This window comes from Phoenix dactylifera, chromosome 1 (assembly GCF_009389715.1).
Source record: "Phoenix dactylifera cultivar Barhee BC4 chromosome 1, palm_55x_up_171113_PBpolish2nd_filt_p, whole genome shotgun sequence".
NCBI classification, from domain to species: Eukaryota; Viridiplantae; Streptophyta; class Magnoliopsida; order Arecales; family Arecaceae; genus Phoenix; species Phoenix dactylifera.
The window spans coordinates 1,393,883-1,407,553 of NC_052392.1; the positions used below are offsets into that span (position 1 = coordinate 1,393,883).

The 13,671-nt window shown below is 37.7% G+C and overlaps 1 protein-coding gene across 3 annotated transcripts; it reads left to right on the top strand.

Moving 5' to 3' along the window:
* Nucleotides 1-287: 287 nt before the first annotated feature.
* LOC103715768 lies at nucleotides 288-12,795 on the top strand. 3 transcript variants are annotated; one of them, XM_039121947.1, is made up of 11 exons: nucleotides 292-455; nucleotides 2,382-2,442; nucleotides 2,580-3,494; nucleotides 5,659-5,788; nucleotides 5,891-6,351; nucleotides 6,481-6,561; nucleotides 6,664-6,762; nucleotides 9,664-9,822; nucleotides 9,922-10,008; nucleotides 10,460-10,531; nucleotides 12,220-12,795. In XM_039121947.1, the coding sequence occupies exons 3-11, from the start codon at nucleotides 2,688-2,690 to the stop codon at nucleotides 12,508-12,510; spliced, it is 2,187 nt and encodes a 728-aa protein (XP_038977875.1). In that variant the 5' UTR covers nucleotides 292-455; nucleotides 2,382-2,442; nucleotides 2,580-2,687; the 3' UTR covers nucleotides 12,511-12,795. The 3 variants fall into 3 exon arrangements, with proteins under 3 accessions (XP_038977846.1, XP_038977875.1, XP_038977917.1); XM_039121918.1 differs by lacking the exon at nucleotides 2,382-2,442 and having other exon boundaries at nucleotides 288-455; XM_039121989.1 differs by lacking the exon at nucleotides 2,382-2,442 and having other exon boundaries at nucleotides 2,664-3,494.
* Nucleotides 12,796-13,671: the final 876 nt, after the last annotated feature.

Consider the following 13,671-nt stretch of genomic DNA (forward strand, 5'->3'; position numbering starts at 1 on the left):
GAAATTGTCAAACTAGGAGATTAAATAAAACTAAATAATAAAAATATCAAAATAGAATAAAAAAATTAAAAATATAATATAATATTAATTAGAAATATGAATAGAAAATGTGTAACAAACAACTTGTATGGATCTTTGAGGACATCAATTATATATATATATATATATATATATATATATATATATGTATGTATGTATGTATGTATGTATGTATGTATGTATGTATACAGACACATACATACACACACGTGTATGTATATGTTATATGGCGGAATTTATTTCACTCTCTCTTTTCGCACAGCAACGCAAGAGATGGAGGGATACACTTGGAGGCAAAAGGAGGACGGCGTCGGAAACCGTCTCCGCTCTCCCCCTTTTTAACTTCTCTCACTCCCAATCTCTGGTGGCTTTCCTCCTCCAGTTTCTGATCTCCGCTTCGCCCCCGCGATTCCAAGGTAATCCTCACCCCCACCTCTCCCCATCTCTTTTTTGAATGCCCCGATCGTCGTCTCAATACCCTCTCTCATCTGAAAATCGGGTCTCGTGCATCGGGGTTTGGTTTTCTTGGGATTTTTTTCCGATTTTTTCGAACCAGGTTTTGTTCAGAACGGTGGAATTTGGTGTGGATTCTGGTATCTGGGCTTGTTTTTTTTCTCTTTCTCTCTTTTCTTTTCTTGCTTTGACTGGTTCTTGTATGAGATTCTCGAAAGGGGGTTTATGTTCTCTGTGTTGGAATGTTTTGTTGTTGGTGTGATTTGGTGGATGAAATCGATGCTCGAAATGTGGGCTGTAATGCTTGGAAATCCGCAAGGAATGACCTAATTGGCCAGTTATTGGTGTAGAAAAGTCAAGAAGGGGAAAAAAGGAGTGATCTTTGTTTCTTTAGATTACTATTGGGGGAACGAAACCTCGGATGCTATAATTTGCGACATTCTTGGGGTTTAGTTCATCTTTCTTGGTTGTGTGGTGGTCAGTATAGAGCCATTGCTCTGAGTTTGTTATCCAAATAATTTTAGGTATTATTACTTGGAAGAAAGGAATGGATTTTTCTTATTAAAGTTTACATGCCAATCGTGTGATTCGACTTGATTGAGAAGAATTGGGTCGATGTCGCTTCAGATACATGGTTAAGTGGTGGTGCCTAGCATGTCATTTATGTGTCTACGTTAATAGCATGAAACAGGTTTTATGATCTTTTTTCCTATTGAGGTTTTCTCTTACCTTGTAAAAGTCAATTTGTATGGTTTATCAAAGCACCCAGAGGAGTAAATCCTTGAAAACCCTCAGAGTTTACATACAAAGCCTTGTGCTGATTGGTGACATTAGTTACATATGACAAAATGCAAATCATGTATATGGCATGTATGCATACCATATGAACTAACTTTCTTTCTGCAGCGTACCTCTCAGAACGATGGTGAGCCATGCACTATGAGATTGTCATGTGCAAGATGGATTGCCCAGTAGATTTTCTGATGGAACTTGGAAGGGAGAAAATAAGAGAGATTAGTGCTCGAGAAAGAATTCTTAAGTTTCCATGGAGATGCCTGAAATGATGAACTATGATGCGCTTGAGTTGCATGAGCACAACAAGAGATTGTGCGCTATATTCTGCACCAAAATAATGGATAAATACAAGCTGCAAAGGTATAATTATGTTGACAAGCTTGTATTGGGAAATGAATGTAGCATGTAGAGGAAAAGTACCAAGCACGATCAGTAGATAACTAGTGGTAGAAGTAGCAAAAATTTGAAGAACTATTGGGCAAAAACAAAGTCAGTGAAAGTGGGTGCAGCCTCTGAATAAAGCTTTATGCAGCTATTAAATGAGTGAACAGAACGGTGACATTAGGTACATATAGTTGTAGGTTGGTGGATATATTAAATGCAATTGGTTGTGATGTAAGCTTGCTATTGAAGTGATTAGCAACTGACGATGCTGAAAATGAGTGTTAGTGAAATTGTTTGAGGTTCAAAGCATGCATGATTAATCACTGATGTAAAGGTTTATGCTTGGTGCATATGTAATGTGGATGCAGACTTTTGCTCGAGGCCTGAGTTGTTTGTTTGGCTGTGTAGGTAAGAGGTGCCAGAAGTAACGCTGTAATGACTATGACTGTGATCAAAAGTTTTGGTTGAATGTTTTGCATGTTCAAGTAGCTTAAACTAAAGTAACCCTTGAAAATGATAATTGATGGCCTTTGAATCATTCTTTTCCCCTCGAAACAGTGTTGTTTCATTCAAAAATACATATATTTCTGGCAAAATGGCACAAATCAATTTGTTTTTTACACAAAAACACTATTTCAATTTGTTATTTCTTATATTATGGTTTGAAATGGATGCTCTGCATCTGATGAAAATCATGCTTATATTGCCAGCTGGTACATGCTGAACCCTATTTATACATCACCATCTTATGAGTCGCCGATTAAATTGATGGTATGCCTCTGACTTTTGCGAAAAGTCTTCACTAAGTTCATAATGTGGCATGGCCTTTTTCGAGATATTTTTTGCTTTTACCTTTTTTATCTGTATCTTGAGTCCGCATGTGCTCATAATTTCATCTGGTTTTACAGGTGCTGATTTTCTTACTGAAAGATGAATTGCTGTATAATGGATCTAACTTTTAGACTGTCAGAAATTGATTAGCATACCTCCAGCTTTTTGTCTGCAGCAGATATATCATGGCTCGGAAGGGAAACCAACAAAGAAATGGTCTAAATCGCAATGGACCTAATCACAAAAATATAGTTTCAGAGATGGTGAATAAAGAAAATCTAAAATCACATGATGGGAAGATTGCTGAAGAAGATCCATCAAATGCTGATCATCAGGTCATGTCAAGTAGTCCTTCTCAAGAGAGCAAAAACAATACCAAGGGAAGTGGTAAGAAAAACAAGCAGAGACCTGCTGGTGTTTCTTGCAGAGGGAAGTCAGATGATACAAACCCAAATTTATCACAAACAGTGGATACATCAAGTAAAATAAGAGATCCTTCTGGAAGTGACTTGTCATCGGGTGCTTCTGGATCAAGAGGAAATGATGAAATGTTCAATGGCGGTAATCACAATCAAAAGATTTCGTCAAATAATGTGTCTGAGGATGTGCCTGTCAAAAATATGATGGAAAATAGTGGTCCTTCAGCTGCTGTGGCTGGTAAGGATCTAAGAGCTGTGGCTTTATATATCTTGAAAGTGGCTAGTGAATGGGTTGAAAAGCAGAAACCACGGTTCTCAACTTTCACAGCTGTTATACGGATGGGCCATAATTATGTCCGTCTTAAAGTTGAGCATGTGTCCCCTATAATTTTTACTTGGATTTTATATTTTGGAAAGTTGATGCTTCTTCTATCAATGATTTGGCTGGAATGCGGCATCAGGGGTCTTGATTCTTTATTGCGTTTGGGGACAACATCCTTTTTTACTGTAATATGGTGCAGCATCCTTTCAGTTATTGCCATGACTGGAATCACAAAATTTCTTATACTCATGGTTTGCTCTAATCTTATTCCTTTTCATTTTGTTTCACCAGTCACCATCTTGTCCTTTTCCTTGATGGTTTAAACAATAATTTGATTTGGATGCCCATTTATTGGAAAAGAAGAAATAAAAAAGAAAGAAGTAACTGAGACTTGATTCTGCTTAGTATTATTCTTGCTCCATTAATTACTGTGCATTACTTGTAACCATGTTTGGAAAAGTATAAATATCTTGTGATCCTAAGAAAATTATAAATTTATGATTTTATTTTTTTTCTAAGTATCAAACATGTTACACTTTTTTAATTTATTGAATGATATTATCAGGCATGTGCAATGCAGAAACGGGATATATTTGTCTACCTACATATAAAGTTAAACCAAAATTTTCGGACGCATACTTGAAATAAATTATACACATGACATTGCAGAATTGGATTGGTCTGGCTAACCAAAGAAGACTGTTAGCAAAGTTGTGAGCTTTGTCCTAAGGGCTGATGACAAATTTGAGATAGTGATCAATATCTCAATGGAAAAATGAGATCGTTAAACGTTTTTAGGTGCTCCCTTGGCTCTATGACATGACATGTTGAATCATCTGTTTATCTGTAATTCATTGTTTTGGAAGCCACAATTCTCCAACACTTAAGACCACCATGAATCAGGTTTTCGGTTAGAAGGAATCGTAGAATGGATCTTTAAAGTACTTAAGGTGATGAATTCTAATTTTCTTTGGATTAGTCTAAGAGAATGTGAATTGGGCAATGCCTAATAGTCATACTCTCCTTTGTGGGGTTCTTGGTTGAGTCTTGGGTGGTGCATCTCTAATTTCTTGGATCTGGCTAATTTACTCTAGGTGGGTGGTCCCTATCTTTCTCTTTCAAAAAGAGAGTTAAAAAGAATCAATTTTTGATGCAAGACCAGTTTTCATTTTGAAGTCTGTATTCTCTTTTTTCTCTGTCTTTTCTCTATAAAAGGCTGACTGTACTCCTTATTATGGGACATACACTGTCAATTCACAAGAGACACTGTTGATCATGCATGATGCAGCACATGTTTTTATTAGACATATATGGATACTATTAGCACAATATTCAGTGAAATAATTGAAAGCATAACCTATCTCCAACATTTCACTTCTGTTTTTCTCTTGCATTCCATCTTCCTAGCTGATTCTCTCCATATTAACATTAATCACTGATCTGCTGCAAAACCTCGTGTTGATGAAAGCAGTTCATATCATAGTTGGCGGAACCGTCCCAAACCACCTGGTTTGGGGCGTCTCAAGCCGTACCAGCAGCAGACTCGGACGGTTTCAGCAACGAAATTGAGATCGGCGACGGAGGGGGAGAAGGAAAAAGAGGAAAAGAGAGAGCATGGGGGAAGGGAGGGAGAGGGAGTGGAAGAAAGAGAGAGGCCAGCCGGGTTCGGGCCCCTGTTTCAAACGAAACAGGGGACTGAAGGCAGAGCCCCTCCTCTGCGGCTCCTCAGCCTCTGCCTCCTCCGCACAGTGGTTCTCCGGCCCTCCGCTGGCTCTCCGCGAGCCTCTCTCGGCCTCCTCCTTCTCTCTCTTTTCCTCTCTCCCGTTCTTCCTCTCCCTCACCTCTTCTATTGTGTCGGTATAGGGCCGGCACAGCACGATGTGGGGCTGTACCGACCCATGCCGCCGGGCAACTGGTCTGAGGCCCGGTACCGGCACAACAGACGTTAGTGCATATTTTATATCTGAAATCAATCTGGTTTGTCCCTTTCTTCTGTTTCTTTATACCTATAAAGGAAATGATGTCACCCCTTTCGTGTCATGATTTGTCTCTTCAGCTTATTTTAAAGGTTTTTCTAGGCATCTGATGAGGTCCATGAATGCCCTTCTGTTTCCATTTGTTGGGTTAGGATCTCCATACTCCAGCTCTTCTACATTAGTAATGGCTTCTTCTGTTCCTGGTTGTAACGTTATCATTTTTTGATCAATATCTCAAAATTACCTTCAGGCAGAATTAGAAGAAATTGTTCTTGACAGCATTTTTTCTCTGAGATTAAGATGCTAGCTAATGCACAGTTTGATGTTTGTTAGCTTTCTAAATATTCTTTGATTTTGTGAAGTAAATAAATTGCAGCTTGTGTCATCACGTAGGATATCAAAAAATTTTGCTCTCTTATAGATCCTGTGTCTGTTTCAGGTGACTGCTGCTTTAGCGGCCATTTTCATTGGTCTTGGACTTGCAATTGTGATGATTTCCATGTTTTCAATGGTAATTTTGTGGCTTTATGGAAGCTTTTGGACAACAGGGGTTATCATCCTTCTAGGAGGTTTGCATTTTATAGCTTTCTTAAATTTGGACAGTATTTAAGTCCTGTATGCTGCATGGTGTTTAAACATTTATTGCGGAAGTTTTTCTTTCTTTAATGCAGGCATTGCATTTGCTTTGAGCCATGAACGTGTTGCACTTCTTATCACCACTTTATATTCCATGCATTGCGCAAGAAGCTATGTAGGATGGCTTGGTCTTTTTTTGGGGCTCAACCTGTCTTTCATTTCTAGTGATGTTCTGATACACTTCCTACAGAACAAACTAAATGAGCATAGGTCTAATGATCCTTCAGAGCAAGGCTGGCATTCACAGGGTAGATCAGGTCATTCATATGGTGAGCCTTTTCATTCCTCACCAGCAGAGGATACTTCTCAATCTGCATCTGAGAGGTCAGCTGGCCAGAGCACAGGTGTTCCTTCAACGAGTGGAGCTGAGGCAGAGTTAACCTCGGAAGATGAAGTTCTTCGGTTGTTAAATTGTACTGATCACTATTCAGCTTTAGGTTTCACTCGCTATGAGAACATAGATGTTTCTGTACTCAAAAGAGAGTACAGAAAAAAGGTATCATTTCTCAATCTTCTTAGCCTTTGTTTCCAAACACTTGTTTGTGCTTCTTGTTAGTATTGCAATTGTATCATCATTTTGAATTCCGATTGACTTTAAGAATTATTTCTGTGAATTGGTTTTCAGGCAATGCTAGTCCATCCTGATAAAAATATGGGCAATGAGAAAGCTGCAGATGCATTTAAGAAACTTCAAAATGCATATGAGGTAGACGTTTTCTCGGCCCTTAAAAGCCCCCATCTCTGTGCGCAGGGTGGGGGTGGGGGAGTTTAGTAAGAAAGATATAACATTTATTATTTGAATACCCAGGTTTTGCTAGATTCTTTGAAACGAAAGATGTATGATGATGAACTGAGGAGGGAAGAACTATTGAACTATTTTCGAAGGTTTCAGAGCGCTGCTCAAAAGGTATTTTTTCTACTTCTTTTGTTGAGTGTGACTTTTTAACTTAATTAGTTAAAATTCTTGGTAAAATATTAGTTTACCATCGATTATCCCATCTAGAAAACTGATTTGAAGATTCATGTAGGCAATCATAAGTTCAGTAGCAAGTGAAAAATAACAGACCACAATTGGAATCACATATCAGCCAATCACCATGTCTAGGATGTGAAGTCTCAATCAAAATCCTGTAATATCATTGGTCAACATTAGCTTATTATTGTTCGCTACAAGAATTGTCTTTCCCAAAATTTTGGCCTACTTTAAGATATTCCAACATCAGTTGCTTAGCTCAGAGAACTAATTAAAGTCATCTTCTATTCATCTAGAAATCCTTTAGGACTTAATATTTATGAGCTATAAGCACCTATAGCTCATCTCTTCGTCAGCTTATCATGACCAAAAAAAAAGTTAAGACTGTTCCTTCTAGGTTATAGAGATAGCTTTTGGACCTAATATATCAAGTTCAGCCTAATATTTTTTGGTAACATCAAAATGATTCTAATTTATATGTTTCTGACACATTAGTACATCTGAGAATGGGAACCCTTTAAAGGGCACTAATTTTCCATGTTATCAGTTCTTATAATAACCATGGTTTTGTTTTCTGTTAGTATTTTAAATAATTTCATGAAGGGAATTTTATTGGATGATTGGATACTCGTGACAATTACTTCCATACCTAATTCTTTGCATATTATTTGTGAAGCTGTCTTCCACCATGCCTGTGTTAGCTGCAAGCTCTCTTCACCCATATGTGCAACTAATTAATAGTTACTCGCTGTCATCCCAAATTTAGGCCCTTCTGTCTCAGATTTCACTTGGTAAAACTAGGGTATATTTTCCTCTGCGAGGTGTAGCTTGGAAGCAACTTATTTTGCCTCAAATATATTTTAGTTTTTCAAATTCCTCATTAATCTGGACATTCCTCTGTGACGAGTAGTTTTTTATTCGGAACTCTCTCTCAAGGTTAGCCACTTCTGCTGGGCAATGTTTGCCCTGTTATGGTCTCAATAGTCTCCAGAGTTTATAGAGAGGCCTCTCTCACCCAGACATCCACTGACCACCATTTGAACTTGTGGATCAACTCTTCTTGCTTTACATTCACCTTGGATATAATTCAATGCTCTATATCATTTTAACAAAAATCCCATTAAATTTAATGCGACCTTGTCATCTCCATCCCTCTCTCAAGCCTTGGCATTTCTGCGGCATCGTTGTTTCTGGCGTTAATTCAATGCTTAAGGTCTTCCCCTACCTTTGTCATCACGTTTTTCACTGCTACTTATTTTTCATATTGAGTTTGATTACCATCTTCCTCAAAATTTACCCCTTTTTGGTCTGAGATTCTCTTCTAAGCTCCCTTCTCACCTTAGCTAATTGTTAGTTTAAGGGAACAAACCTAAAACCATCCTTTAAGTCCCTCTGAAAAATATTTGTACATACGCTAATCTGAATAAAAACATAACGCTGAAAGAAGTTTTATACCTGACTATATTTCGTACCATGGATAGGGTTGGGTGGGGTAACCTCTGCATGGGCAACCTCCACACGCATTGTAGGCATATATTCATGTTTTTTGCTAACCAGCGTATCTTCATGTTACTGCATCTAAATTGCCAGATTAATTCCCAGTGAGCATCCTATGAAGGCTGCAATCATCAGAGGGTGACTTATTTAAGATATCTACTGGTAAGTTAGAGATTGCAGTATCAGGTTTGAATTCATTTTCCTATCACCTTAGCAGCAATGTCCGTCCTATTAACCATCCATGATCTACTTGCTAAACCTTGACCAGATCTCCATCTGAAACCTAAATTCATATATGACAATATAAAAATCTAAAACTGAAATGGATTTTGAAGCTCCATTATGCCACTCCTGCTTTAAGTCTTGTTTATTAATGTTGGCTTTCCATGGTAGAATTGTGGAAAGGGTGCGGGCCAATTCATCCCTTTGTCACTCATGCTTCTACTAGTAACAAGTTTATTATTCAACATGACTTCTCTTGAGATCTCAATCTATGATATCATCACAGATTTCCTGTTTCTTGGTCAGACCGCTGGTGAAGAATTAGGAAGTTTCATCCATTTATCTGGTTCTCTGCTGCCAGTTTCTTTTCCCATCCATCGTGTCTGAACCTTATCTCCAGTCGAATCTTCTTTCCTATGTATTGCTGGTGTGGAAGAACTAGTTTGCTAGTTGGATGAAGATATCTTCACAACTGTTTGCAATTTTCATATTCCCATTTGTAGTATTCTTGCTCACCCTTGCTCATCTTTGTCGCTGGTCTTTTGCTTTATGGCCTTTTAACTTTAATTGCTGTCGTATCAACAAAGGAGGAGCTAGGTTATATTATCATATCCAGGGCAATTAAAAAGGTGGTTTTGGCAGTTGTTCAGAAAAATAAATTCTTTTAGTTGCATTTGTCATAAATGTTAAGAAATACCATACATGAAACACACAGCCTTGTACCGGTTCTTGCATTGGGTTTTTTGAAGAGACTTATCTTGTGGCATCGTGCTTCTCTAGTTGCAGTCTTGGAGGAGTTTTTTGTGACTGTTGTTTCATATTTTACTTTAATTTAAAGGAGTAAAACATAGTCTGAAGCCCCCGAGGTAACCATTTTCAGATTCCTTGATCCTTGTGATTCTCCATGAAATGGCTAAGCTAATAGCACTATTACTTTACGTGTCTTTGCTGAGATATGCATTAAAATACCAGTACCAATGCAAATAATTTTCTCTCTCTTTTTTGTTAATTTGCATGTCCCAAATTTGTATTTTCTGGAAATTGTAGTTTGCTGCTTATGAATTATGGCCATTGGTTTAATACTTTTTGGAATTTCATGAATTTTTGATTCTTCAGAAGGGAAGGCATGGTAGTTTCAAATCTGGATATGGTCGTGCTGAAGCTGAAGGTGAAGGGATTTATGGAGAATCAAGAAGAATAGCATGCAAAAAGTGTAGTCAGTTCCATGTCTGGGCCTGTACAGAGAGATCAAAATCCCGAGCAAGATGGTGTCAGGTTCTTTTTTCTTTGATGCATACCTGATTATTCGTTATTGGACTTAGCATTAAATGACCCTCTGTGTTGCTGATGCTTCATGGTCTTCATGTGCGGTAGGAGTGCAAAGATTTTCATCAAGCTAAAGATGGTGATGGGTGGGTCGAACAGTCCTTTCAGCCCCTTCTGTTTGGATTGCTGCAAAAGGTATCTTTTGCTTCTTCCGGATTTCTAGTTTCTAAAGGCGATGGACCAAAGAACTTGTCTGTCATTTTGTGTTGCCATAGTTTAATCTTAAATCTCAATTGTGTTATTTATCAATGTAAGATGCAGTTTAGGTCTATTGCAAAGTAGAAACTTAGATTCTGCTGCAGGAACAAATGCATTTCATGATGGACTTTGAGAACTGAGACTTGTGTGGTCCATGATTGCTTTCAGATGCAGCCACTGAAAGCCTTGTCTGCATCATGTAGCAAAAGTGAACTTCGGGGTCTAACATGTACCACACTTGGACTCATGGCAGAAATAAGTTTCTACTGCATGGCGGACCTACTTCAAAATCCTTTGATGTGTCACATTTTATAATCATGTTTTATAAATAAGTTGAGTGGTAGGCATATCCAATTTCTCCATATTAAAGTGATATAAATTTGTGCAGATGGATCCGCCATGTGCATATGTCTGCGCTGGAAGCAGGATATATGATGCAACTGAATGGTTCATCTGTCAGGTAGATACATAAATTTGATTGCACTGATATTAGCTTTTGACTGTTTAATGTGGTGCCCAATTTCTGCACCAAATGCATGTCTGGTCATTCCTCTAATTGTCACTTCGAGAGTGCAATGGGACAGCTAGACTCATTTAGGTGGTGTTGGGAGGGACCGAGCACTGGGATGCTGGACCAGAAAGTTACAAGGACCATAAATTAGCAGGTCCTCTTTACAAGCATGATAAGTTAAAACAGGGACGTGGAAATAATAGGGGGAGGGTGCTGTCATTAGTTATGAGTTTTTAAAAAATAAAAATACTATGTATAGATTTCCATATTAATATCATAAAATATTTTGAGAGATTTATATATTGGTTAGGAAACTTTTGCAATCATAAATAGCATGAATGACCTTAAAACATTTGCATGTCTGGGTCACTGAATAAATAAGATCCAAATTGGTTTGCAATGGTTTCATTTTATTGGTTGAATGGACTACCAGTAGTTGGGAGGGCCTCATAGTGCAGTTCAAGAACTGTCAGTTGACCTTGTGGAGGTCGAGCCAAAGGTTAGGAACGAGACCAACTATTGAAGAGAAATACGTAACAGTCAGAAGACTAAAGCTTAGGCTTGTAGCTTGAGATGGGATGGTTCTAAAATTTTAGTCGCTGTAACATGAAAAAAGTGTAGAGTGAGGTGAGGAACGAGACCAACTATTGAAGAGAAATAACAGGTAGAAGATTAAAGGTTAGGCTTGTAGCATGAGATGGGATGATTCTAAAATTTATTCCTTGTTAAGGTGGAAGGTTGCAGGAAGGGTGATAGGTCCATGGAGGGGAATCAGCTTAGGCATTGGTGATTTACAAATACGTAAATGTACAGATGCAAAGATATGTTAGAAGGATTAGCTTTGATGATGTAGAAAAATGATTAAATTTCTTTTTATTTTGTTATCATAAATCCTTATTGCTTGTTAACCTCTCTAAGTTGACATTCCACTAGGTGGTAGGAGATCACAAGGTGATCCTGAAATATTCCCTGGGTAGTTCTTGGCTGGTGTCTCCTTTTTGTCAAAGATAGCTGAGCATCCTAGTGCGTGATGTTTTTTACTCGGTATATTGACATGGCTATGGATAAGTTGCTATGGATTGTGTTGCATGGTGGTTAGGAGTAGTGCACCTTTTGTGCATAGTTGCCCTTTCCTTAACCCTATTGCTTTTCTTATACATGGAGGAGTGTTGGGACACTAACCTATACAAAAAAAGAAAAATTGTATATGATTTGATAAACTAACCTTTAATGTGAAAAAAGAGTTACAAAGCAGTTACAGAATATGATAAAAGTATTTTTGGAGACCTGGAACATGTTCATGTTTACTTCCTGGGAATTGTCAATGGCCATCCTGGCTTTCTTTTGTCTATGTGCCCTAGATGTGTGTGTTAAAAGAAGTGGAAGAAAGATGGATAGAATAAGAAAACAAAGTGAAGCAAGGAAAAATATACTTAAAAAACAATTTTTTTAATCAATGTGTTGGTCTTATGATGAATTTTCCTTCGTTCTGACCAGTTCAGTTTTTTCTAACATCTCATGATTCATGCTACTGCAGGGGTTACAGAATCAAAGATGTACTAATTTCCTTTGACATGCTATGGTCTATGTTCCACCAGTTTCTTATCATTGTTGTCATGTATTTTATATTATTACAGGGAATGAGTTGTCCTTCTAACACTCATAAGCCAAGCTTTCATGTAAACACCAGCCTAACGAAGCAACCCAGTTCCAAAGGAACCACTTCAGCCCACAGAGGTGGTGGGGGGATGCCGACCACCAACATGGATGAGACAATAACGGAGGAAGAATTCTTTGAGTTGTTACAGAATGCCATGCAGTCTGGCATGTTTGAAACTAGCAACATGTCAAATGAGACACCTCCCAGAAATGGCAGCTGCTCCAAGAGCAGCGTGAAGAAAAAGAAGAAAGGGAAGAAGCAATGGTAGCTTGATGGGGACATGGTTGTTACCGAAAGGAGGGATGTGAGCTTTGCATATGGAAGCTGGCAAAATAAGTCAACAAGAGAAATATGGTAAGGTTTTACCAAAATGTGGAAGGCCCTCTTGAAAGCATGGACCCACCTTGTCTTGATAGCTGTTTAATTGCTTATAATTTCTTTTTTATCTTTTCCTCAAGATTTTGTTTGGGTCATAATTTTGTATTTACAGAGGAAAGATATATTCAGGTGGCAATATATGCAACCATTAAAAAAAGGATTTATTATCCAGTTATTATCGTGGCAATCCAGGGTTCCGAGAGGGGCAAAGTAAGGATAGACCTATCTTTTGGAAACATGTGCAGTCATGCGATGCTAAAATATTAGGTCGCTTGAAATGAAAGCGGAAATTTTAGTTACAATTTCATCTTCTTTAAAAAGATTGGTATAAATGGATTGCTTCTACTTTTTAAAAAGTCATTGATAGAAATTGTCTTCATTTGAGTTCTTAAATAAAAAATACATTATGATATGCATGACATTTGGTGAATATATATTGTATAATTATTTCCTGTAGGGACAAAGAAGCTATAAGCTAGCTTTGCAGCTTCTAAAACTGACTTTTCTGACTTGTAGAACCATACCATTTTATCTTGGTTGGACAACATTTGATTTTTCTTTTTTTTTTTTAGGGGTGTTTTTACTTTAAAATATTTTCAATAAAACAACACCAGATGCACAACCGTCCTTCCCATAAAAAAAAAAAAAAAAAAAAAAAAAAGAAAAAAAAAAAAGAGAGGTTTTGGGGGTGCGTTACGGCACATCTTTGAGAAGGAAAATTTGTTCTGTTGCCAATTGTTGCCTTTGAGAGATCGGTAAAACAGACTGAGTATACTGCTCTGAATCAAAAACCACTCAAATAATGCAGTTTGGAACTCCTTATTAGCTAGCAGGTGCAATGAAAAAGAAGGTGCTTTCAATGGAACTTTAACCTGCCAACCTGTCATCTGATAATTTGTTTTGCAAACGCTACAATCCACCGTTTGCCACAAATTTTGTAGCCAACTAAACAGAATAATTCTTTAATGGAGGAAAATTTGGCTTACTCAAATGATGGCAACGTTATCTGTGTTATCTCTTCACAGTTTCAGGCTTTCAGCCAATAATTTCA

Coding starts and splice junctions, on each gene's coding strand:
- LOC103715768 (XM_039121918.1), top strand. CDS start 2,688: ATGGCTCGGAAGGGAAACCAACAAAGAAATGGTCTAAATCGCAATGGA. Junction 5,789..5,890: donor GGTTATCATCCTTCTAGGAG/GTTTGCATTTTA, acceptor TCTTTAATGCAG/GCATTGCATTTGCTTTGAGC. Junction 6,763..9,663: donor TTCAGAGCGCTGCTCAAAAG/GTATTTTTTCTA, acceptor TTGATTCTTCAG/AAGGGAAGGCATGGTAGTTT.